The sequence below is a fragment of the Anabrus simplex genome, chromosome 5, assembly GCF_040414725.1.
Source record: "Anabrus simplex isolate iqAnaSimp1 chromosome 5, ASM4041472v1, whole genome shotgun sequence".
Lineage (NCBI taxonomy): Eukaryota > Metazoa > Arthropoda > Insecta > Orthoptera > Tettigoniidae > Anabrus > Anabrus simplex.
The window spans coordinates 233,724,924-233,751,634 of record NC_090269.1 but is presented as its reverse complement, the minus strand read 5'-3'; the positions used below and the strand labels follow the sequence as shown (position 1 = coordinate 233,751,634).

The window sequence follows — 26,711 nt, the reverse complement described above, 5'->3', positions numbered from 1 at the left end:
TCTATTAAGTTTAAATACTGATGTGAGTGACAGATATTATGTTTCATGTTTGTAAAGAACTTGGATTTTCAGTGGTATCCTCCTGTTCTCTTACACCAATTCTTCTTCTAGGGGAATACTACTTATTTTCCTATGTGATTCTTGAAATTGAGTGAGATCTATTTTATCTGTGTTATAAAAGTTCCAGGTGATGATCATGTATGTACCTCCACCTCACTAACATCCATTGGTATTTTTCTTTTCATGTTATCTCTCGGTAGAATGGCACTAGCCCAATGCAATAAGGGAATCTTCAGTTCCAGAATAGGTTTGTAGTTGGATATGCTGCCATCTGATGGTACGTACCCATTATATGGAAGTAATTGCATGGTTATCAAGTTATCAAGTTTAAGTATTGTACCAGTTCCAAAAATGTGTTCTGGCAACTGCCAGAGGGTGTCAAAATGTTCCATCCTCATCTAAGAAGATATAAACGTTGTCCTGGTGAAATTCTGCATGTAATAGGTTGATTGGTTCTCTTGTTTTGGAAGGGTGCCACATGCAAACTGGGGGTGTCCTGCATTTTATTATTCGTTCTATGTCAAGGTGGATGTATCCGTTCCAAGCTGTAACTCCACCCAGGAAGTTCTGACTTAGGAAACGGGATAATGTCAGTTATTTTCTTTAACAGGTTCCACAAGTCCAACCCCTCGTCTACATCATGGGAGATAGGCAACGTCATAAAGTAGGGAATAGGCTGTGGAGGTGAAGTACAGTGAGGACCATGTATGCTCCGAAACCACTATGATAGTTGTGAAGGCCCTACAGGAATCCTGAAAAAGATGACCGCTAATGGGGCTCTGGTGAAGTCATGACAGGCCTAGCATGTCAGTGATGGATATTAACTCGCTTTCAAGGAAACAAGGAACAATAAGCCGGATGGGTGTAACACATGATGATTTGGTACACTAAACATACAAACATTGACTGGAAAAGTACAAGAGGTTGTAGACATGATGGAAAGAAGAAAAACCGAGCTTGATAGCTGCAGTTTCTTAAGTGTGGCCAGTATCCAGTATTCGGGAGATAGTGGGTTCGAACCCCACTGTCGGCAGCCCTGAAGATGGTTTTCTGTGGTTTCCCAATTTCACACCAGGCAAATGCTGGGGCTGTACCTTAATTAAGGCCACGGCTGCTTCCTTCCCACTCCTAGCCCTTCCCTGTCCCATCGTCTCCATAAGACCTATCTGTGCCGGTGCGATGTAAAGCAAATTAAAAAAAAAAAAATATATAGAAAGAAGAAAACTGGATATATTAGGACTGGCAGAGACTAAATGAAAGGGGGAGAGTAAGAGAGAGCTGCAGAATGGTTTTTGGTTGTACTGAATAGGAAATTATGAAGGACAGCAAAATGAAGTAGGAGTGGTGGTGATAAATGGAGTGAAAGTGGAAGTAAAGAAGGGGATAAGTAACTGGTTGATAAAAGTTAAAGGAAAAAGCTGGGAAATAGTGTAAGTATATGCTCCACAAGTAGAATGTATGCAACAGGATAGAGATGACTTTGAGGAAGGATTGGAGAGACAGATGAATGGCCAAAATAACACAGTAATGGGAGACTTGAATGCCTATGTAGGCTTGGAATGGACGGGATATGAGAACATACTTGGAGCAAAAGGAGGGGAAACAGAAATAAGGAGAGGAAAAAGCTACTGGATTTGTGCAAAAGAAATGGGATGATCGTTGGGAACTCATGGTTCAAAAAGAGAGAAAACCATAAGATAACTTGGTACAGCAGTGAATGGTCCAGGAACTCCATTGTGGATTACATGATCTACGACTGTGAAATGAAGAGGAATGTTACATATGCAAGCGTAATACCATCAGAGACCCTAGACATTGACCACAGACTGCTGGTAATGAAACTGAGGACAATGAAGGAAAGAAAGAAAGAAAGAAAGACAGAGGACAGAGAATCAAGAGAGACGGGTCAAAATATGAAAACTGAAGAAGGTGAAAACCAAGGAAGAATACCAGGAAAAAAATAAAATTTAACTCTCCAACAGATAGCACAAAAGCAGGAGAGGAGGAATGGGAAAGTTTCAAGAAGACATTAGTAAAAGCTGCAGAGGAAGTTTGTGGGAGAACTAGTACCGGGGAAAGATGCAAGGAGACCCCATGGTGAACAGTAGAGTCAGTGTGGGAGATGGGGGGAGAAGAATTAAGCTTTTAGAGTGTAGTTTCAACAGAAGACAATGGAGGTAAGACAAGAATATAAGACCAACAAATAGAAAGATAAAAAGGTTGCAACAGAGGAGAAGAAAAAAATTGATGGAAAAGTGGACAAACATGATGCAAGAAGATAGCAAATGAAATAAAAAAGTACTTCGTAGAATGGTCAAGAGTAAGTGGGAGGCATGAGGGAAGATGTTAAAGATAATGTTAGATAAAAGTGGAAATGAAGACCAGGGAAAAGATAAACTCAAAGGAATGTGGAATAAGTTTTTAGGTGATTTATTAAAATCCAGAAGGATGCTGTTGGAGGTCTTGCCTAAAATATCTTCTTTTACTCTGTGAACAAAGTATCTTTGTTTGTGTTCATTTGTTTATATATAGTCTCTGGAAATAAAGAAAGGAATTGCTAGATAAAAGAGTGTGTTTCATTAACCTCAATCTCCCATCATGATCATGATTCAAGGCAGATGCTTTGAGGAGGAAAGTATAAGCATGGAGGAATGAAGAAACATGGAAAAAGACAATATGGTGAGAAGTGGAGATAACACTGGACAAGATGATAAGTAAAGTGAGTAATGAGATGGTGCAGGCAGCAGGTGAGGTAGGAAAGCAGTGGCTTTATCGGGTGTTGAAAGTAGTATGGAAGAATAGGAAGAACCCTGAAGATTAGAAGAAGGGGATAATCATACCCATCTTCAAGAAGGGGGATAGGAAAAGGTTTAAGAACTATAGGGGAGTCACATTGATATGTCACTGTGCAAGGGTGTCTGAGAAAATTCTGGAGAACAGAATCAGAAAGAGGTTGGAAAAAAGTTATTAGGAGAGCAGTATGTCATCAGATCAGGAAGGTCGACAGCAGACCTTATATTTGCAATAAGACAACTACAAGAGCATCATTGAGTTCTGCTGATGGCCTTCTTGGTCTTTGAGGAACCATATTGTCATGTGTGCAGAAACAAGGTATGGGAAGCCTTACAGAAAAAAAAAAAAAAAAAAAAAAAAATTAGTGCCAAGTAGCAGACAGTAGAAGGAGTGAGGGAGATGTACCATGGGAGTGTCAGTTATGTGAAAGTAGGGAGGAAAGAGAACAGACTGGTTTGAGCAAAAAAGTGGATTAAGACAAAGAAGTGATCTGTAACCTTTGCTCGTCTTTGTAGTAATGGACGAGTTAATAACAAAAGTGGCAAGAAAAATTGGGGAAGGAAAAATGAAAGTGATGATGTTTGCAGATAACTTATTAGTCGGGAGGAAAAGGATATCCAGGAACAGACAGATGCATGGGAAGACAAGGTGGAACAATATGGAATGAAATTTATTGCCAAAAAGAGCGAGATAATGATCACAACTGGAAAGAAGGAGAGACAAGTGAGAGGGATAATGCTCGGAGGGGAACAGCTTAGGAAGGTAGAGAGTTTCAAGTACAGTACTTGGGAAGTATCGTACAGGAAAGTAGAAGAAATGATAAAGAAATAATTGAGCTTGGAAGACAAGTAAGAGCGTTCCTGAAAACTGTCAGAAGCCTGGTTTAGAGTAAGGATGTCCCTCAGAAAAGCAAAAGAGTGATGTACAGTATGTACTATGTACCTTTTCTGATATATGCAGCAGAAACTTGGGTAATGAGGCAGAGATCTATGATTAGGATACAGGCAAGTGAAATGAAATTTCTGAGAAGCAGGATAGAAGTGACAAGAATGGATAAGATGAGAAATGAGAAGGTTAGAGATATAGTAAAAGAAAAACTACTACAGAACAAGATAGAGGCATCTAGACGTAGATGGTATGGACACATGAAGAGAATGACAGAGGAAAGGATATCGAGGAAGATGCTCAAAATGGAGATAACAGGGAAATGACGAAGAGGAAGACCTAGAAACAGATGGATAAAAGGAGTGGAGGAGTAGAAGCAGAAAAGAGGAGAAGACTGGACAAGAGTGAAGAGGGAGAAGTGGTGGGAAGGCAAGAGATGATGGAAAGGCTTATGTTCTAAGCATTCCTGGCGAACAGCTGGAAACTGCGTATGATGATGATGATGATGATGATGATGATGATGATGATGATGATGATGATGATGATGATGAAGAAGAAGAAGAAGAAGAAGAAGAAGAAGAAAAAGAAGAAGAACACGTCCTGACCTAACCTTTTCACTTGCAGGAATTTTGCGGGGTAGTATTGCATCTTCGATGATTGAATTTAATCGAAAAAGCACTTTTCAGGGTTATAGTATGCAATTTGTTGTGGGAGCAGGCAGCATTAACATATTGCTTGTCAAGTATCTCATGTCATTGTAATTTACTTTGTTTGCCTATTTCTGGGAGAATGGCGCTAGCCCAATGCAATAAGGTAATCTTCAGTTCCGAAATTGATTTGTAAGAGGATATACAGTACTGCCACTGATGGAATATATCCATTATATGGAAGTAATTTTATGGTCATGTTTTTAGAATCCTCTTGATGTCCATTAGCTTACTTGTGTTTCCTAATATGCTACTGTTTAACCTTTATTTCTAAAATTTCAAATTCTTTTGATCATCATCGTCTTCATTTTACAGTTCCAGTTTCCTGGGTACTGTCGGCGAGCCTCTTCCATTCTGTCTTATTGAGATACATTCTGTTGTTAATGATGTCCTCCAGTGTCCTCCACCGCTCTGCAATGTCCATCTTTATGATGTCCATCCAGTGGGTTCTTGGTCTTTCCACCATCCATTTCCCTGCCACATGTCTTTCCAAGTTAACATATGTTGTCCTTGTTGGCTCCATCCTCATTACATGCCCAAACCACCACAGTCTGGACATGCTGACCCGATCTAACAATGATGTAACAATCCCACCTTCCTTCCTAACCACATCATTCCTTAACTTGTCCAGTTTGGTTTTTTTGAATTGTGGACTTAAGGAACTTCATCTCGGATGCCTGCAACCTTGATGAGTCTGTCTTAGTGATGGTGCAGGTTTCAATACCATAGGATAAGATTGGTATGAAGTACTGATTGAACATCACCAGCTTTGATCTTGTTGGTACTTTAGGATCCCAGAGAAGTGTTCGTGCTTGCTGGTAAAAGTGAGAGCTCTTCTTGCCACCTCCTTTGTGGCTAGTGTATCTCGAGATATTACACTGCCGAGGTATGTACAGCTTTCCACACTTTCTTTTTTTTTTTGCTAGGGGCTTTACGTCGCGCCGACACAGATAGGTCTTATGGCGACGATGGGATAGGAAAAGCCTAGGAGTTGGAAGGAAGCGGCCGTGGCCTTAATTAAGGTACAGCCCCAGCATTTGCCTGGTGTAAAAATGGGAAACCACAGAAAACCATTTTCAGGGCTGCCGATAGTGGGATTCGAACCTACTATCTCCCGGATGCAAGCTCACAGCCGCGCGCTCCACACTTTCTAGTGGATGGTCTCCTAGCATGATGTTTGCTAGTCATCCCTCTCTGTTTATTGCCATCACTACTGTTTTGAGTTCACTTATCTTCAGATTGAACTCCTGGAACTTAACCTTCCATTCATTGAGTCTCGACTGTACTTGTTCCTCAGTTTCTCCCCAGATCATGACATCATCAGTGAAGGCCGTTGCATTTAGTTCACCAGAGGTTTTCTTGATGTTCTTCATTATGTCATCCATGATGGTGATAAACAATAATGGGGAAAGTGCACTGCCTTGCTGGACTCCACTTTCAGTCTTAAACCAGGATGAATGTTCGTCACCCAATCGCACACAGCTGGCACAGTTCTCATACAGCATCTGAACTTTCCTCACCAGTCCCTCTGGCACATTTCTTTTTCTCAGGCATTCCAATATCTTCTCTCTTTTGATATCACTTTTAAACCTGATGGTATTTATTTGGTGCACGGAACATCACTTGTGTTCTGAGGGCAGGACTAGCAAGCAACCTCATGTGCTTGCGAGCACAGCTGTCAGGGTGATTGTTTCCCTTCAGTTATTTTTTAAGGTAATATCTTAATGTAATATTTATTGTTTTCTAGTCCTAGACCTCAATGGTCACATTATTTGTAAGGCAGGCAACGAATTTGGATTAATAACATAAATATCATCTTCAAATCATTTTGTGAGTGCCATCGAGCACTGCGTCATTGTCTGTTAACACATTGATGACGTGTATCCAAGATATCGACCTCAAACTTGGAACATGTACTCACTAGGTTTCTTTGTAGTCTGTACGTTGTGATACTTTTCAAAACAATGCCATTTGTGGCTCCATTTAATAGTCTTTCTAAGCACAGTGTAGTATGAATGCCGTGTCTGTGCCGTTCGTGTACTCATTGTTTTCAAGTATGCAAGGATTTCTCTTTATGGCTACTCCCCGTTTAGTGTTAGCCATTAATCATTAGAAATATCTAATTCACTGTTATTTGGTACCTATTATAACCGGTCTGTAGATAATTAATCACAGTTGTCGTAGCCGTCGGCAACTGAATACGCCACGCCATGTTGACATCTGCACTGGAGCTCCAGAAAATAGCTCTACATATCCGACATTATTTTGTTAAATACATGAAGGATTAAAGAAAGAAAGATGTATGGATAATTTATGTTCCATGAATACACCGTTTGCAACTCAGGAAATACAAGGTGCATAAAAGCGAGAATTCTCATTGCCTGTCACCTACTGTCGGCTGTCACCTACTGTCAGCTGAGAAACTACGAGAATTCTCAGAGCTCATCACCCATATGGCACATCAGATAATGAATCTGCATATAAATGTGGAAATACTTTTTCGTCACATAGGGCACGTTGCCATTGGCGCGATATCTTGTACAATGTTTCTCGGTACGTAAGAACACTCATATATGTACAAAGTTTCCATTGCTACAAAGATCGTACAATTAAAAAAATACATCGACACTAAAATTTATGATCCCTCTACTCCACGACATGATTCCAAGTAGTTAAAATTATAGCCAAAAGATAGCACAACAAGCTACAAACAATGCCCGTGCATAAAAACGGAGATCTCTGGGGCCCATCAACAACCACTGGCCGCAGTACTACGGAGATCTCCGGGGCCGGTCGTCAGTGTGTTAATATAGTTTGGCTATGTATATTTTAACATCAAATCTTTGAAGGATATTAAGGAACTGTATGTTTAATGAACAATATTTTAAGGAACCTGATTGTCTTATTCTAAGTGGAAACACCACCAAGTTACATTCCTAGCAGGGCTGTCCAGCATCTTGCATATCCTGTTGTCTGTCTATTCATATTACTTTTAGTCATCCTTGTTTATCTTTTCCTTGTATGCATTTATTTTTACAGCATGTTGTGATTGTTATGAGCCTTTGCTTGTTTATTATATTTTTCTAATGTGTATTATTTTACCATGCGGTGCATTTTGGTAGCATGGTGTGGTTGGTACATTTCAGCTTTTGAATGAGGTAGTCAAGTTTTTTGTAGGTTTTGAAAGAGAATATATATGTACCTCCACCTCACTAATATCCATTGGACCGGGCGAGTTGGCCGTGCGGTTAGAGGCACGCGGCTGTGAGCTTGCAACGGGAGATAGTAGGTTCAAGCCCCACTGTCGGCAGCCCTGAAGATGGTTTTCCGTGGTTTTCCATTTTCACACCAGGCAAATGCTGGGGCTGTTCCTTAATTAAGGCCACGGCCAATTCCTTCCCACTTCTAGGCCTTTCCTATCCCATCGTCGCCATAAGTGTCGGTGCGACGTAAAGCAAGTTGAAAAAAAAACTATCCATTGTTATTTTCTTTTCATGTTATCTCGCGAGATGCAACAAAGTTGATAAACTATTTTGAAACGTCTTTCTTACTATGCTTGAGCCTGTGGTTGTTTTGGTTATGGCTAATGAGGTGTAGGTGAGTCATTTGTCATAATTCCATTTGTATTTTTATATGAAATTAAATTGTGCATTGATGGTGAGCCTTTTGCTAACCAAATTAACATTGTGTTTAAGTGACATTATTACATTATGTGTGTCAAGTTCAAATTTGTTTAATTCTACAAATTTTCATTTTTTAATTTCTGTATTCATAATTCAGTTTAACTTTCTCTCCATCCATGTGTATTTGTTTGCCGTAATGTTTGATGTATGGAGTAGAAACTTGGATAATGAGGTAGACTAGGATACAGGCAAGTGAAATGAAATTTCTGAGAAGCAGGATAGGAGTGACAAGAATGCATAAGATGAAAAATAAGGTTAGATATATAGTAAAAGATGAGCCACTACAGAACAGGATAGAGGCATTAGGTGTAGTTCATGCTCCATGTTTAGCTCTATTTTGATTCACACCCACTATCTATCACCAGCTGATCTACGTATCTGTTGAAGATGTGAGAGTGCTGACTTACTTCGAGTTGTGCGCACATTTATACATCTTTAATTATCTCATATCGCATTCTTGTTCTTCTTCCAGACTACATAATTTTAAGTGTGTGATAATTGTTATACTTGTGATCATACGTGTGACAGTAAGTTTAAACATAGTGTTTCACTGCATTTGTGTGGTCATTCTGGTTATTCTGCATCAAATTGTTTGTCACCCTTGGTAATTCTTAGAGTAGTGTTTTCGAATGTTAATTCTTTATCGTCAGTCGTGTGTTGTGGTAAATTATCTTGCAATTTTTCAAATTTTGTTTTTAATCATCTGGCATGTAATAACATTTAATTGTGCATTAAAAATTCAAGTGTAGTAATCACTGTCATCTGTGTTATTTTGATGATTACCAAGGGGCAAATTTTAATGACCTAAAAATCTTTGAAATATGCAAGCAAATATGATCAAAAAATGTTTAATATGACCTCACATTATAATTGACTAATTTAAGCCTATGAATGAACATTTGTCATTTTTGTTTTTTACATTCATTTTCTGTTAATCATAAAGTTCTCTTTTATCTTCAGATATGGTAGCACATATATCCTGAAAAATCAAGAAATAATTAGCAATGGATGATGATCTGATAGTTCTGAATTGGCAAATTTCTATAAAAACGACAATGAAAATATCCATACTTGGTCTTAGTATTCCTTTCACCGAGCTCGATAGCTGCAGTCGCTTAAGTGCGGCCAGTATCCAGTATTTGGGAGATAGTAGATTCGAACTGTACTATCGCCAGCCCTGAAGATGGTTTTCCGTGGTTTCCCATTTTCATACCAGGCAAATGCTGGGGCTGTACCTCAATTAAGGCCACAGTCGCTTCATTCCCCCTCCTAGCCCTTTCCAGTCCCATAGTCGCCATAAGACCTATCTGTGTCAGTGCGACTTAAAGCAACTAGCAAAAAAAAAAAAAAAAAAAAAAGTATTCCTTTCCAGCAGTGAAATTGCACTGGATGATCATGTGCATTTTCAAATTGTCGAACTCAAACCCTCTTCGATAGTCTGACAGAATATTTCCGTACCTGGAGAAATTCCGCTCGATGTCACGTGATGTTAAGGGGGAAAATTTGAGCAAGGTAATCTCCTCCAGAGAAAATTGCTGCTAAAATCCCCAAATGTTGTATGGTGTCCACAAAGAATGTCAATTATCTTACAAAGCATAGAAAACCTTCATATGAGGACAGCACTCTTCGCAGTTTTTCAGAAATTTTTTCAGCCACTTCACCCTTCCCTTTTTTTAAACCACAATGTTTTTCACAATATCCAGTGTGTCACTTAGTGGAAGCCCCAGTTTCAAGACGAGTGACTGCTCTTGGTGTCACACTGAAATTCAGTTATATGAACGCCAAATTTCTGGCCAAGCTGGCAGAAGTAAACAAATTTTGCACAATCCTGATAGATGATGAATCACAAGGATCAAATTCCTGAACAACCGTCTTGAAGGAATCATAATTGCTGCAGTAATGCTGAAGAGCATCGACCCAAGTTCCCTAACGGGTCAGGACAGGCTGATGTGGAAGAGGCAGAGTAGGAGCAGTTTCTTTCAAGTTTTGAACTTGCAGGGGAGTCTTCAGGAATATTTTCTTGCCATTTGCAATTAACTTATCTACTTCAGGGTAGTTGATCCAAACTTCTTTGGCCACTCTATGCAAAGCATCGGCAAGGCATGTTACGTGGACCATTTTCGGATAAAGTAGATTTAGTCCTTTGGCTGCCTTTGTCATGTACGGGCGGGATCAGTTACAAGAAGTAGTATGCTGTTTCCTTTTACCCATCTGGCCACAGTAACTTCATAGCATCATCAAACAGCACTACAATGGAGGAATGACTTCTCTAAAACTGCACACGTCAGGAGAAACACATTACCGGGCAAGTCATCTTTCAGAAAGTCAGTAATTATGTTAGCTATGTACCTCCCATTCATGTCATTTGTTTCATCCAATGAAACCCATATCTTGTGGTTGAGAACTTCAGGTTTTATCTTCTTTAAAACTTCATAGAGACTCGAGATATAAAATTTTCTCAAAGCTGATTCTTTGGGAATAGGTTGACTGATATACTTCTCTAAGAAGGACCTGATGGGGAATATTTTTTAAGGGAATATTTGAAGTAACCATCATCCTGCAGAGATCCTTACAGAATTCCAATCTGTTGTCTAACGGAAAAGTAGCTGCACATGAGGCCCTTTCAAAAAGCAAACGCTGCCTATTCTCTGCCGCGGAAGATTTTATTAAGCACTTCTGATGTTTAGTTGTAGCGCAGTGTTGTTGCACATTAAAACGTTTCTGAACACATACCTTCATTTCACACAGTTTACAGTATAAAACAACACCATCACTACTAAAATTCTGCTCTCCAAATTCCTTAACAAACTGCCTTAATTTCACATTCTGTGAACACTTCGGTTTAGGCATGTTGAAACTATACTGAAGAAGTGGTCTCAAAACAGCAAACCAGACAGTCCTCTATTTTCTAGGAAACAGAAATACCAGTTCATTACCTACATATGCACCCAAGGATGCCTTTCTCCTGGGTATTGTCAATCACTTTGTGCTCCTCATTAGGAAATTCCAAGAAGATCTCTCGTACATAATTCCAGTCACCTGCTTGCTACCTGCCCATTCCTGTATACAGAGTGATATTCAGCCCATAAATAGACTCCTTAACTATTACAGCAAGATTCCCTTGCTGAGTAGCTTGCCACAAAAATTCACTCAATATGAAAATCCTTAGAATATGCAAGGAAATATCACATTATTGCACGTCAAGTAAAAATATGACCAATATCTTAGATTTGTCCAAAATATGACTTTTCAAACAAAAATATGACATTTAATTAAAATATGCCCCTTAGCGATTATATTATTCTTTTGCGGTGAGATTCTCATGATATTATTTTGCTTCTGCTGCCAGTGTTGTGTTCATTTAAATGTTTCTGGTGTGTTGTGTTTTTCTCATTGATTCTAAATTCCTGTTCGCCAACCTTGTAACATTTTGTGTTGTACTTTGTTTTGGTCTTCTACTGTACTTTGGTTTGATTCTGGGTAAGTATTGTATTACTTATGGCATTTCTAGTCAGTGTCTAAATTCCTAATCAGCTAGGGGATTATGGGATCTTAACCTATCAAAAAAATGTCCTTGATCAGCTATTGAGCCTTTATATCGTGTATTTTTCATGACTCCATTTCATATATTTTATTACAGCCCAAGAATTCCTCTATACTGTAGGGAAGGTGTCTATGAGGATTGTGAGTTAGTGTGTTATGAAGGTTTAATTCCTTGTTTTCGTACATTCTTTTCTCTGGGACAATTTTTTAAGGGTGAGTTGTGTTCGTGCCACCATATAACTAAACCAGGTAATGCTGACACGTACAAAAGTAACTAATGGATTACGGATGTGCACTTATGCTCATGATGTTTATCTGAAGTCTGACTTCTCTTGTAGTTTTTTTTCTCCTTTATTAGATGGTCAGATGTAGGATCTAGTCACTATGCCACTACGTGGAAATTCTGTCACAAAAATTCACTCAATAAAAAAATCCTTAGAATATGCAAGGAAACATCATAGGAGACTACTGGCAAAAATGAGTGCAATTGGACTAGACAAAAGAGTGACTGAATGGGTTGCTATATTTCTGGAAAATAGAGAATTAGAGTAGGCGAGGCTTTATCTGATCCTGTAATAGTTAAGAGGAGAATTCCTCAAGCCAGTATTATTGGACCTTTATGTTTTCTTATATATATAAATGATATCCTCCCCTGCGAACCATGTGACCTTGCCACGGTGGGGAGGCTTGCGTGTCCCAATGAAGCAGATAGCCGAGCCGCAGGTGCAACCATATTGGATGGGTATCTGTTGAGAGACCAGACTAACGAATGGTTCATCGAAAGGGGAGTAGCAGCCTTTCGGAAGTTGCAAGGGTGGCAGTCTAGATGATTGACTGATATGGCCTTGTAATAATACTCAACATGGCTTAGCTGTGTTGATACTGCTTCACGGCTGAATGCAACGGGAAACTACAGCCGTAACTAACTCCCGAGGACATGCAGCTCTCTCTGTATGAAAGATGTACTGATGATGGCTTCCTCCCGGGTAAAATATTCCGGAGGTAAACTAGTCCCCCATTCGGATCTCCGGGTGGGGACTACACGAGAGGGGGCAATCATCAGGAAGATGGATACTGACATTCTGCGAGTCGGACCGTGGAATGTTAGAAGTTTGAATCGTTGTGATAGATTAGAGAATCTGAAAAAGGAGATGGATAGACTAAAGTTAGATGTAGTTGGTATAAGTGAAGTACGTTGGCAGGAAGAACAGGATTTGTGGTCAGGCGACTACCGAATTATCAACACAAAATCAGACAGAGGAAATGCAGGAGTTGGTTTAATAATGAATAAGAAAATAGGACAGCGGGTAAGCTACGACGACCAGCATAGTGAAATAATTATTGTCGTCAAGATAGACACCAAAACAATGCCCACCACAATAGTGCAGGTCTATATGCCTACTAGCTCAGCGGATGATGAGGAAATCGAAAGAATATATGAAGAGATAGAAGATTTGCAATATGTAAAATGTGACGAGGATCTAATTGTGATGGGAGACTGGACTGCAGTGGTAGGCCAAGGAAGAGAAGGTAATACAGTAGGAGAATTCAGATTGGGACAAAGGAACGAAAGAGGAAGTCGGCTGGTTGAATTCTGCACTGATCATAATTTAGTCCTTGCCAATACTTGGTTCAAACACCACAAATGACAGCTTTATACATGGATGAGACCTGGAGACACTGGAAGGTATCAAATAGACTTCATTATGATTATGCAGAGATTCAAAAACCAGGTGTTGGATTGCAAAACTTTCCCAGGAGCAGACGTGGACTCTGACCACAACTTGTTGGTCATGAAATGCCATCTGAAGCTGAAGAAATTGAAGAAAGGAAAGAATGCAAAAAGATGGTATCTAGACAAGTTGAAAGAAAAGAACGTGAGGCATTGTTTCAAGGAACATGTCGCAAAAGGACTAAATGAAAAGGCTGAAGGAAACACAATAGAGGAAGAGTGGATAGTCATGAAAAATGAAGTCAGCAGGGCTGCTGAAGAAATGCTAGGAATGAAGAAAAGATCAACTAAGAATCAGTGGATAACTCAGGAGATACTAGACCTGAGTGATGAAAGATGAAAATACAAGAATACTAGAAATGAAGAGGGCAGAAAAGAATACAGGCGATTAAAGAATGAAGTGGATAGAAAGTGCAAGGTAGCTAAGGAAGACTGGCTGAAGGAGAAGTGCAAGGATGTCGAAGGTTGTATTGTCCTAGGAAAGATAGATGCTGCGTACAAGAAAATCAAGAAAATCTTTGAAGAAAGGAAATCTAGGTGTATGAATATTAATAGCTCAGATGGAAATCCACTTCTAGGGAAAGAAGACAAAGCAGAAAGATGGCAGGAATATATCCAACAGTTGTATCAAGGTGAAGATGTAGATAATTTGGTTCTGGAACAAGAAGAGGCTGTTGATGCTGATGAAATGGGAGACCCAGTTTTGAGGTCAGAGTTTGACAGAGCTAAGAGCGACTTAATTAGGAACAAGGCACCTGGAATTGATGACATTCCCTCTGAATTACTAACTGTTTTAGGAGAAACCAGCATGGCAAGGTTATTCCATTTAGTGTGTAAGATGTATGAGACAGGAGAAGTCCCATCCGATTTTCGGCAGAATGTTGTCATACCTGTTCCCAAGAAAGCCCGTGCTGACAGGTGTGAAAACTATCGCACCATTAGTTTAGTATCTCATGCCTGCAAAATTTTAACACATATTATTTACAGAAGAATGGAAAAGCAAGTTGAAGTTGAGTTGGGAGAAGATCAATTTGGCTTCAGAAGAAATGTAGGAACACGTGAAGCAATCCTGACTTTACGTCTGATCTTAGAGGATCAAATCAAGAAGGACAAGCCCCCGTACATGGCATTTGTAGATCTAGAAAAAGAATTCGATAATGTTGATTGGACCAAGCTATTTAAGATTCTGAAGGTGATTAGGATCAGATAACGAGAACGAAGAATTATGTACAATCTGTATAAAAATCAGTCTGCAGTGATAAGAATCGAGGGCTTTGAAAAAGAAGCAGCAATACAGAAAGTAGTGAGGCAAGGCTGCAGCTTGTCCACCCCCTCCTTTTCAGTGTTTACATAGAACAGGCAGTAAAGGAAATCAAAGAGGAATTTGGAAAGGGAATCACAATCCAAGGAGAGGAAATCAAAACCTTGAGATTTGCCGATGATATTGTTATTTTATCTGAGACTGCAGAGGATCTCGAGAAGCTGCTGAATGGTATGGACTAAGTCTTGGGTAAGAAGTACAAGTTGAAAATAAATAAGTCCAAAACAAAAGTAATGGATTGCAGTCGAACGAAGGCAGGTGATGCAGGAAATATTGAATGAAGTCTTAAAGGAAGTAGATGTATATTGTTACTTGGATAGTAAAATAACTAACGATGGCAGAAGTAAGGAGGACATAAAATGCAGATTAGCACAAGCAAGGAAGAGCTTTCTTAAGAAAAGAAATTTGCTCACTTCAAACATTGATATAGGAATTAGAAAGGTGTTTTTGAAGACTTTCGTGTGGAGCGTGGCATGGAAGTGAAACATGGACGATAACTAGCTCAGAACGGAAGAAAATAGAAGCTTTTGAAATGTGGTGTTACAGAAGAATGCTGAAGGTGAGATGGAAAGAACGGTAGGGGTAGACCAAAGTATGAATATGACAAGCAGATTAGAGCAGATGTAGAATGCAGTAGTTATGTGGAAATGAACAGGTTAGCACAGGATATGGTGGCTTGGAGAGCTGCATCAAACCAGTCTGTGGACTGATGACTCAAACAACAACAACAACATAAATGATATGAGTAAAGTAGTGGAATCAGAGATAAGGCTTTTTGTTTATGATGTTATTCTGTATAGAGTAATAAATAAGTTACAAGATTGTGAGCAACTGCAAAATGACCTTGATAATGTTGTGAGATGGACAGCAGGCAACGGTATGATGATAAACGGGGATAAAAGTCAGGTTGTGAGCTTCACAAATAGGAAAAAATCCTCTTTGTTTTAATTACTGTGTTGATGGAATGAAAGTTCCTTCTGGGGATCATTGTAAGTATCTAGGTGTTAATATAAGGAAAGATCTTCATTGGGGTAATCACATAAATGGGATTGTAAATAAAGGGTAAAGATCTCTGCACATGATTATGAGGGTATTTAGGGGTTTTAGTAAGGATGCAAGGGAGAGGGCATATAAGTCTCTGGTTAGACCCCAACTAGAGTATGGTTGCAGTGTATGGGACCCTCACCAGGATTACTTGATTCATGAACTGGAAAAAATTCAAAGAAAAGCAGCTTGACTTGTTCTGGGTGATTTCCAACAAAAGAGTAGCGTTACAAAAATGTTGCAAAGTTTGGGTTGGGAAGACTTGGGAGAAAGAGGACGAGCTGCTCGACTAAGTGGTATGTTGATATAGATGTTGATTCCCATAGGGAATCTGAAATATTTGTCCCGAAGGAGTAAATTTATAATACCAATATAAATGGTCCGTTATTGGACATTATAAATTTTTCAGCTAACTCATTCCTGGTTGCCAGCGTTTTGCCCCCCTGTGCTAGGTTGGGCCCATCAGTTAGTACCTAGCACACCTACCAAGACGCATGGCTAGTGCATACCATGGAGGCCACTGCATAGGCTACTTGAAGCCACCGGCAATGCCAATGCACTATGAGAGACTTTGTCTCACTGCCAAAAATTGATGCCTGTTTGGCCATCAGATGATATAGATGTTGATTCCCATAGGGAATCTGAAATATTTGTCCTGAATGAATAAATTTATAATGCCAATATAAATGGTCCGTTATTGGACATTATAAATTTTCCAGCTAACTCATTCCTGGTTGCCAGTGTTTTGCCCCTGTATGCTAGGTTGGACTCATCAGTTGGTACCTAGCATACCTACCAAGATGCATGGCTAGTGCATACCGTGGAGGCCACTGCGTAGGCTACTTTAAGCCACCGGCAATGCCAATGCACTATGAGAGACTTTGTCTCACTACCAAAATTTGATGCCTGCTTGGCCATCAGCCTACGCAGTAGCCTCCACGGTATGCACTAGCCATGCATCTTGGTAGGTGTGCTAGGTACCAACTGATTGAGCAAAACCTAGCACACAGGAGCGAAACGCTGGCAACAAGGAATGAGTTAGCTGGAAAATTTATATAATGTCCAATAATGGACCATTTATGTTGGTATTATAAATTTACTCATTCGGGACAAATATTTCAGATTCCCTATGGGAATCAACATCTATATCATCTGATGGCCAAGCAGGCATCAATTTTTGGTAGCGAGACAAAGTGTCTCATAGTGCATTGGCACTGCCGGTAGCTTCAAGTAGCCTATGCAGTGGCCTCCACGGTATGCTCTAGCCATGCGTGTTGGTGTGCTAGGTACCAACCGATGAGCCCAACCTAGCACACGGGGGCAAAATGCTGGCAAACAGGAATGAGTTAGCTGGAAAATTTATAATGTCCAATAATGGACCATTTATATTGGTATTAAAAGTGGTGTGTTCCGAGCTGTCAGCAGAGAGATGGCGTGGAATGACATTAATAGACGAATAAGTTTGAGTGGTCCCTTTAAAAGTAGGAAAGATATGAAGATAAAGTTGGAATTCAAGAGGACAAATTGGAGCAAATATTTGTTTATAGTAAGGGGAGTTAAAGATTGGAATAACTACCATGGGAGATGTTCAATAAATTTCCATTCTCTTTGAAATCATTTAAGAAAAGGCTAGGAAACAACAGATGGGGAATCTGCCACCTGGGTGACTGCCCTAAGTGCACATCAGGATTGATTGATTGATTGATTGATTGATTTGATTGATTGATTGAAATTTTATATTGTGCTAGAAAGATCTCCTTCAAACCTTTTTTGATTTTTCTTGTTATATGCTGAGCTATTTATTTATTATAACTTATTAATGTAACTCTCATTCAATTCTGTTGTTCATACTCAAAACTCATAATTTCCTTGGAAATTTACATGATGATGTTGTCTTTGTTAAAAATGTCTTCAGTTTCTTGGTTTGTCAGTCTAATTGTATGAGTTTTTGAATTTCCATGCCTTCAAAAATCTAAGTGCTCAGTCTGGTAGATTATGGGTCTTTAGGCTGAATAGTGAAATAGAGTTGTTACCGAGGCTTGTCATCGTTGTTCATCCATGTTGTTGTCATATCTAGGTGAGTATGCGTTAGTTGTATTTGTGTTCATTTTTGGGGCCTTGCATCAGCAGATTAGGAAACTTCCGGATTTCAGGTGCTGGGGGAGTTTATTGCTCTCTTGAAAACACGATATTAATCCTTGAATGTAGCCCGATGTGGTGAGATAAAATCAGTTGTATTGAGGGTATCTTTCCTCTTTCATTCATTTTGTACAGTCCTTCTTATCTTGGATTATCTCACAGTGTTGTTTGTTGTGCATTAGTGATGGTAATTTTGTGTAATTATTTGATGGACCATGGAAGTACTTTCGCTTGTGGTATGTCATGCTGAAGTCTGATTCTCGTTGATATGAAGGTTTCTTATTGTCTTTTCTTTATTTTATCAGCAAGTTAGATTTTGGATATGAGCACTTCTGTGCAATTCCAGGAATATTTTCCATTTTGATATTTCATCCGGCTGTTAATTTTGTAAACATTATCTTTTCTAATTTGTACTCTCTTTGTGAAAATTTGTTTCTTGTCAGTGATATGTCATGTATAATGTAAGGTGTGATAATTTTTATCAGTAACAAATGTTTAAATGATCAGTAAGTACATAATGGTACAATGTGAGTGTGGTGTGAAGAGCGGCCACCTAACATTTTATGCAAACAGCAGTGTCAGCTAAATTTATTACTTAATATTATTTTATCATGTGTTTTCAATACTTGCAAGATTTAAATTTGTTTCTTTCTGTGTTATTGATTATAGCAGGAAATCAAAGTAAGATAAAACATTAATTCAGGTTAGCCAACTTGAGGGAGATATAAATTTTGTGTATCACACTTATTATGAAATGTTTGTGTGAGGTGTATGCGTGAATGTAGTTTTATTTATTAATGCTGCTGTTTTGTAGAGGGTACCAGACCCTCAGAAAGGGTGAAGGAATATCTTGTAAGGGTGCTGCATGGACACTGGTACTGACTTGAAATCCTGAAGCATTCAACCTTAAATACAGTTGAAGGAATGTCTATCAAAGATCTTAAGGATCTTTTATCAAGAAATATTTCAAATCAAAGGTTTTTATTCACAATACCGATCACCTTACGATTTCATTAATACAACTGTTAGTTCCCACGAACTTTATCATCAAGAATTTATGTGAACAATTCAACCATTTTTATTGACTATATGACTTGCAACTTTAACAAAGTCTGCTAATAATGTATTTTTGTCTTCTGATATATAAAGTTTTGTAGTTGACTTGAAATCCTGAAGCGTTCAATTGTAAATACAATTTAAGGAATGTCTATCAAAGATCTTAAGTATCTTTTATCAAAAAATATTTTAAATCAAAGGTTTTTATTCACAACAATGATCATGTTATGATTTTACGAATACAACTGTTAGTTCCCACAAACTTTACCATCAAGAGTTTAATGAACAATTCAACCATTTTTATTGACTATATGACTTGCAACTTTAACAAAGTTTGCTAATAATTTATTTTAAACGTCCTTGCATATAAAAGTATTTTCAATTTGTCTTTCCAATCTAATAATGTAATTTTTGTCTTCTAATACATTATTGTAATTTATTTTAGCTGTTGATGTCCCTTAAGGGAGGAAACATCTACTAGATGTAATAAATTATATATGCATTCAATAGGCAGACAACTTAAGTATAATATTTAAGTTATTCTTAAGTATTCGTTACGTGATTTTATAATCAATAGAGGTTTATCTAAAATGAAGCTGTTAAAGCTTGTTGCATGTAATTTTGTGGGGCAGTCGCACACCTTCAATGATTGAATTTAGTAGAAAAAGCGCTTTTCAATGCTACGATATGAATTTTATTGTGGGAGCAGAAAACTTAACATATCACTTATAAAATATCTCCTGTCATTGTAATTTTCTTTGTTTACCCGTTTTCGTTTGACATCACATTTTTGAAGGACATTAAGGAATTTTATGTTTAATAAACAATATTTTAAGGAACCTGATTGTCTTTTTCAAGAGCACAAGCACCACCAAGTTATGTTCCCGGCAGGTTTGTCCAGTGTTTGTCCACATCCTGTTGTCCATCTATTAATATTACCTTTAGTTGTCCTTGTTTTGTGAATTTTGTTTATCTTCCCTTTGCTCATTATTATGTTATTGTTTTATGTGTATAATGTTACCACGTGGTACAAGTCCTGTTTCTGAGGATGTAGCAGATTTGTTTACAAAAGTATTGTCAAGGGTGAAGACTCAGAAATTCCAAAAGGATCTTGGACTGTATTAGTTTGTTTGAAATGTATAAAAAGGGGGTAGTGTTGGTATCAAGACTGTTTTCATACATATTTTGGGTATTTTGTTTTGTTTACAAGTTCTTAGGTTATGTTATACTATTGTGTATCAAAGTTGGTAACATATTTTCATCATTAGTTTTATTTTTTATTTTGTAAATTGCATTCCTGTTGTTAGTTGTTTTTTTATCTTCTTCTTCTTTGTGGTGTGTGTTCATCAATGTGGGGCAATAAAAGGATTTAATATACAAAGTCATTCTCAAGATTATTATAACCAACACTCGTAATATTCATGCACCTTTTTTTTTTTTTTTTTTTTTTTTTTTTTTTTTTTTTGCCATAAGTTTCTTTGATTTTCCTATACAAAACATTATCTTACCTTTCCTTCAACGTCTGTACGCTTTTCTTTCAGCCATTCTTCCTTAGGTGTCTTGCACTTTCTTTCTTCTTCAGTCTTTGGTTAGCTGTGTTCCTTTTGCTCTCGTCATTTTTCGCTTCTTATACTTCTGCTGTTTATTAGTCGGGTCTAGTATCTCATGAGTGTTCTGGTTGTGTTAAGAGGAAGTACAACTAGACAACCATCCTCTATTAATACTAATCAGAGAGAGAAAATTGAAGGGTCCGATACTTTGAAAAATGAAGGTATAGGCCAAAGAAAGGCAAGGGTGATGAAGGGCATGAAAATTAAAGTTTCCCTAGACCTCAAATGCTCTTAAGACTGTCAGGGTCAGAAAAGAACAAGACTTGCGCTAGTGAGGTCGGATAGGATAGATGACAATGAGGAGCCTGTCGCATGTAAGTCTAAGGAATGTCAGGACTCAGCTAAGGGCCCCATGGTCGCCACCCCACTCTCCCAAGTAAACTCCCCCGGGGCCCTTTTAGCCGCCTCTGACGACAGACAGGAGATACCATGGGTGTTATTCTACCGCCCCCTACAGACGGGATAGTATCTCATGATTAACTACTATTTCCCAGTTGACTTTGCACTTTTTTGCTAACTTTTTGCACTACTGGTCTCATTCTCTTGGACTATCTGCTCTTCTTCTGTTATGTTTCCTTCAGACTTTTCATTTAGCCCTTGTGCAACATGTTCCTGGAAAAATTCTCTCATCCCATTTTCCTTCAACTTATCTACATACCATATCTTTGCATTCTTTCCTTTCTTCAGTTTCTTTAACTTCAGAAGAAGGTCTTGCAATACAGCATCTGGATTCTGAGTCTCTTCCAAACCATGATGAAGTTTATTTGGTCTCGTCCAGTGTCTCCACATATACAGACATCATTTATGGTTTTTGAACCAAGTGTTAGCAAGAACTACATTCTAGTCAGAGTAGAATTCCACCAACTGGCTTTCTTTTCCATTTCTTTGTCCGCATTCACATTCTTCTACTACATTAACTTCTCTTCCTTGACTTACCACTTCATTCCAGTCATCCATCACAATTAGATTTTCATCTCCCTTTACATAATGTATTAAATCTTCTATCTCTTCATAGGTTCTTTCAGTTTTGTCATCATTGGCTGAACTAGTACTGTTGTGATGAGTGGTATCTATCTTAGTAACACAATTCCTTGAACCATAAATGCTGAAGCCTATTATAATCCATTCTCTGTGCCGATTATAGTAACTTACCCGTTCTCTATTCGTATTCATTATTATTCATTATTTCCCTTACTGGTACTTGGTTTTGTGTTGATAATTCTGTAGTTGCCTGACCAGAAATCCTGCTATTTCTAGCAATGTACTTCACTTATACCAACTACATCTAAGTTCAGTTTATCCAATTGCCTATTTGGATTCTCTAACCTTCCACAATAATTCAAACTTCTAACATATCATGCTCCGACTCACAGAATATCAGTATTCATCTTCATCTTCAGAGGAACTCTCCTTCGTCATGAACTTTTAAATTTACAATTCATACAGGTCGATCTGCATATATTCTTGTAACATGTGTGTTTTTTCTTCCTATCTTAATAAAGTACAAATGTTGTCCCGTTCCCGTATGGCCCCAGGGAAATGCGAAATTATTTCCGCCCTGGTGGCACCCTCCAAATTGTGTTGGCAGGCCTTCCTCCGACCTGCGCACTTGTCGTGTTCTCTCTCCACCTTGCCCCTCCTCGCCTCTGCCGAGGGATGGCACGGTGCTCGCAGTAAACTTCCTTCAGTTCGCTTGGAGCGAGCAAGCAGCTTGGTCATCTAGCCGCGAGCATGGAGGTAGGAAAGCTTACCAACCAACGTTAGGCTTAGGGAGGGAGTTGCCTTATATTAAGAATGTAACGTATTTGTTCTCTTGTTAATAGAGGCTAAGAGCCTCAGTAAATAGAATAGTAAGAGGGTTTGCTTCTGTAAAAGTTAATGTGTTAACGGGGTTTCTTTTAATTCAACATGTTGTCACTAAAAGGAGTTTGTTAAGAATTGAGAATAGAGAGTTGTAATATTTGAATTGTTGGAGGGCAGGTCCCCCAATGAATACGGACTTTATTTGTGCGCGCTTATTATTGTAATAAATGTTCAGCATTACAACGACTCGGTTTTCGCTAACTGCGTTATGGCTCTCCTTGCCCGTCACTGGTATTCAGCCTTCGGTCTTGAAGCCCGCACCTTCCTTATTTCCACATCGCTGCCAATTTTACTTGGTGCAGCAGTCTGGTAGCAGAGCGTTTATTTGTGCTCCTACCAGTTCTTTCGGACAATTTTGAGTGTGCGTGGTCTCTCTCTCTCTCTCTCTTTCGGTTACGGTGTTTCTCGTTCAGCTTGGTGGCCGGCGATATCTTTATCATGGCTACTCGAGACGTGGCATATCCTGGGTCTCTTAGAAAAGAAGAGTTGTTATACGAACTGTCAATTCGTAATGTAGAGTCTAAAGGGACAGTTAAAGCGGATGAGTTATTATTACGAACTAATTTAGATAAAATTGTTGTGGTACCCAAGCTCTCTGACGGTGAGGCTGCGAGTGTGGCGTCCCTTATTCAGGCCAATTTGACTGAAATATCCTCAATTATGGATTTTTTAGAGAACGATGTAGCGTCTCTCCATCAGTTAAAACGAGTCCAAGGGCGTCTAACCCATTATGTTTATCGGACGGAAGATTTACTCTCCTTAGAATTAAAGGAGGAACTAGTAAGTCAAATTGGAGCTTTGAAGAAAGGTTGAGGCTTGGTTGGCCGCACTCTCCATTAAATCTAAACCTGTCACTCCTTCTGTTAATCGGGTTGACGAGGAACCCAATAAGGTTATTGGTAATCCTGAGTTGGATGGTGTGCAAGGCTTGCTGGAATCGCAGCAAGGTTCTTTACCTAGGATTCTCCCCCAGGCTAATCTTCCAGTTCAGCAATCGATCTCGCCTTCTGTGAATTTGCCCTTTTCTAGTATCCCTCACCCGTTAAGTAGTATGTTGAAAAACGTTCCTCGTTATTCGGTAAATTCTGCCGATGATGTAGTTACCTTTTTGCGATTTTTGGTGGAATTTCAGGATCATGCTCTTGTGTTCGGGCTAACTCACGTTCAAATATTGCAAATTCTTTATCCGTATACTACAGGGGTGCTTTCCAATAAAATAGTTAGTGCTATTTCTGATCAGTTGTCACTTCAGCAGTTTCATGCTTATTTGCTTACTCATTTTATTCCGGCTAGGGCTCTCAGCTCTCTAGTGCTGAAATTTTATTTCAGGGTTCAACGCTCGGACGAGCCTTTAACAGAATATGTTACTGATGTTAAATTTTACGCTAGGGTGTTTGCGTTACATTATACAGAAGAGGAGATCGTTCTCACGATCGTAGAGGGCATTTCCCCGTTATACCGCTCCTGTCTTTGTTTTGCTGCTCAACCTCACAGCTTTGCGGAGCTCGAAGCGATAGTGGTATCGGCTGAAGGTGTTCGCCATGCGGACTCACTTCGTATTGCTAGCTTGCCCCCGGTTGGTTCTAATGACAGGGAGTCTGTGGTGGTTCGTAAGCCTAACTTATTAAGAAAGTGTTATAATTGTGGTGCTTCTAATCATTTGCGTAATAAATGCCCCTCTCGGTCTCGTAACAACAGTCAGGGTGCTAGTGCTGGTTCTAGGGTAGAGGTTCCGCCCAGAACCAGTAATATTGTATGCTTTCGGTGCGGGGTCGCAGGTCACCTTGCGCGACATTGTACCACCCATTCAAATAGTTCTTGACTACAGCGGGAGGTGGTGCAGGACAATGGTACCGCCTCGCCTTCCCCTGTTATTAATCAAACATCTTGTTCGTTTGGTGAACCGGCTCCTATTTGCCCTGTGGGCTGTTTAGAGATATCTACGGAAATTAAAGGTTTGAGTCCGTTGGTTGAGGTCGAAATAAACAATGAGCCCGTTTCGGCCCTTCTTGATTCTGGTAGTGTGGTGTCATTTATTACTGAAAGATGGTTTGCTTTACATAAAGCTGTCTGTAAATTTCCTCATTTATTTCCGGTTTTGCATTCGTTTGTATCAGCCAATTCTTCCAGAATTGAAGTCCTGGGACTGGTAAAATGTAAAATTCGTCTTTCCAATTTTACTTGGAAATTTTCCTTGTATGTTGCGAGTAATTTACCGTATCCTGTCATTCTTGGTTCAAATTTTTTCGAACATTCTGGTTTAGTCTTAGATATTCAGGAGCGTTCATGTTGGTTTAAGTTTTCACCAATGAATAAAATACCTTTGCACATTAGTAATTCTGCTTCAGCGTCGTCGGTATCGCCGCCTCAGGACGAAGTGGTGTCAGATCTTAGCCATTTGACTGAGGATGAGGCGCAGCGTATTAGGGAGTTGTGCGAGGCCTACCCGAATGTGTTTACTGAGAAATTGGGAATGACGAATATCTTAGAGTACAAAATAGAGGTCACGGATTCGGTCCCTGTCAGATTTCCGCCCTACCGTTTATCTCCTCCTAAGATGCAGGCATTAAAGGAGATCATTAACAACATGCTTGAGGAAGGGATCATCCGGCCCTCTACTTCGGCTTACTCTTCCCCCATTTTCCTGGTGCCCAAGCCCCAGGGTGGTTATAGGCCTGTTTTGGATTACAGGGCTCTTAATCGTAAGGTGGTCTTGCAGTCTGTCCCGCTCCCGGATTTACATACGTGTTTTTCATGGTTCAAGAGGGCGAGGTACTTCACTGTCCTGGACCTCAATCAAGCTTATTACCAGATTCCGCTCGCCGAGGAGTGTCGTCATCTGACGGCCTTCGCGACGGACTGGAACCTTTATGAATTTTGCCGGCTGCCTTTTGGAATCTCGACAAGCGCCGCCGTTCTCACGAGACTCCTTGATCAGTTGTTTTCCGACATTAAATTTGACTTCCTTTATCACTATCTTGATGACGTAGTTTTGTATTCGGAGACGTTCGAGGATCATCTCCAGCACCTTGATGAAGTATTGTCACGCCTGAGGAAGGCTGGCTTGACAGTCAAATTGTCCAAGGTCTCGTTCGCCAAACCTCAGATGTCCTTTTTGGGGCATATTGTATCCTCTAACGGTGTCTCGGTCGATCACTCCCGCACTCAGGCCATTCAGGATTTTCCTCCTCCGCAGGATGTGAAAGGTGTGTCCCGCTTTGTCGGAATGGTTAACTTCTTCCGAAAATTCGTCCCGAATTTTGCCAGTCGTGCGGCCCCTCTTAATGCACTCCGGCGTAAGGGAGTGAGGTTTCAGTGGGGAGCTTCTCAGCAGGCTGCTTTTGACGATCTCAAGCTGGCCATTTCTAACGCTCCGGTGTTAGCTATGCCGGATTTCACTAAGGTCTTCATAGTGCAAACCGACGCTTCTTCGTCAGCTGTCGCAGCCGTTTTGCTCCAGGAATCTGAGTTAGGGAGACGCCCCATTGCTTATGCTTCACGAGCTCTTACCCCTTTAGAAGCTAAGTACTCCGTGTACGAGCTTGAAGGTTTGGCTGTTCTTTTTGCTCTAGAACGCTTTCGGGTCTACCTAGAGCATGTTAAGTTTGAGCTTGAAACTGATAACCAGGCGTTAAGTTGGGTGCTTGGGAAACCACGGAAAACTGGTCGCTTGGCTCGTTGGGCCATTAGAATTTCCGCCTTTCAATTCAACGTCCGTCATATTCGGGGCTCTGAGAACGTTGTAGCGGATACTCTCAGCAGGATGTTTTCTGAACAACCTATTCTTGATGACGAACCAGGTCCTTCTGAGTCCTCTTTAGCAATATCTTTGGTTGGAGCGATTTTATCTGATACCCCTCTCTTGTATCACGATATAGGTAAATTTCAATTGGAAGATCCGCTCTTGGCTCCTATCGTCCAAGACTTGAAGGATGGGAAAATTGTCGATCCGTATGTATTGAGGAACGGAGTTCTTTGTTGCCCCTCCCGTCATGATCATAAGATAAAGGTTGTAATTTCATCTGTGTTGGTCCCTATGATCTTTAAGTATTTTCATGAAACTCCCCTCGCAGGTCATCAGGGAGTATTTAAAACAAGGGAGAAGATCAGAGAAAATTTCATCTGGAAGGGAATGGACGGAGACGTTCGCGAACTTGTCAAGGCTTGTAAGATTTGTAGGATTAGTAAGCCATGTGTTAATTCTCGGTTTGGGTTGCTATCCTCTACCCAAGCTACCCGTCCTATGCAACGTCTATATATTGATTTCGTAGGACC

At 39.6% G+C, this 26,711-nt stretch overlaps 1 protein-coding gene across 1 annotated transcript in view; it reads left to right on the top strand.

The window, feature by feature from the left end:
* Positions 1–270: 270 nt before the first annotated feature.
* LOC136874795 (coiled-coil domain-containing protein 13) overlaps positions 271–26,711 on the top strand; it is a 102,658-nt gene continuing 76,217 nt past the window's right edge. Inside the window, exon 1 of the mRNA XM_067148466.2 lies at positions 271–337. Within this exon, the coding sequence (XP_067004567.2) occupies positions 335–337 (3 nt within the window). The 5' untranslated portion in view covers positions 271–334. The remainder of the gene's footprint in view (positions 338–26,711) is intronic.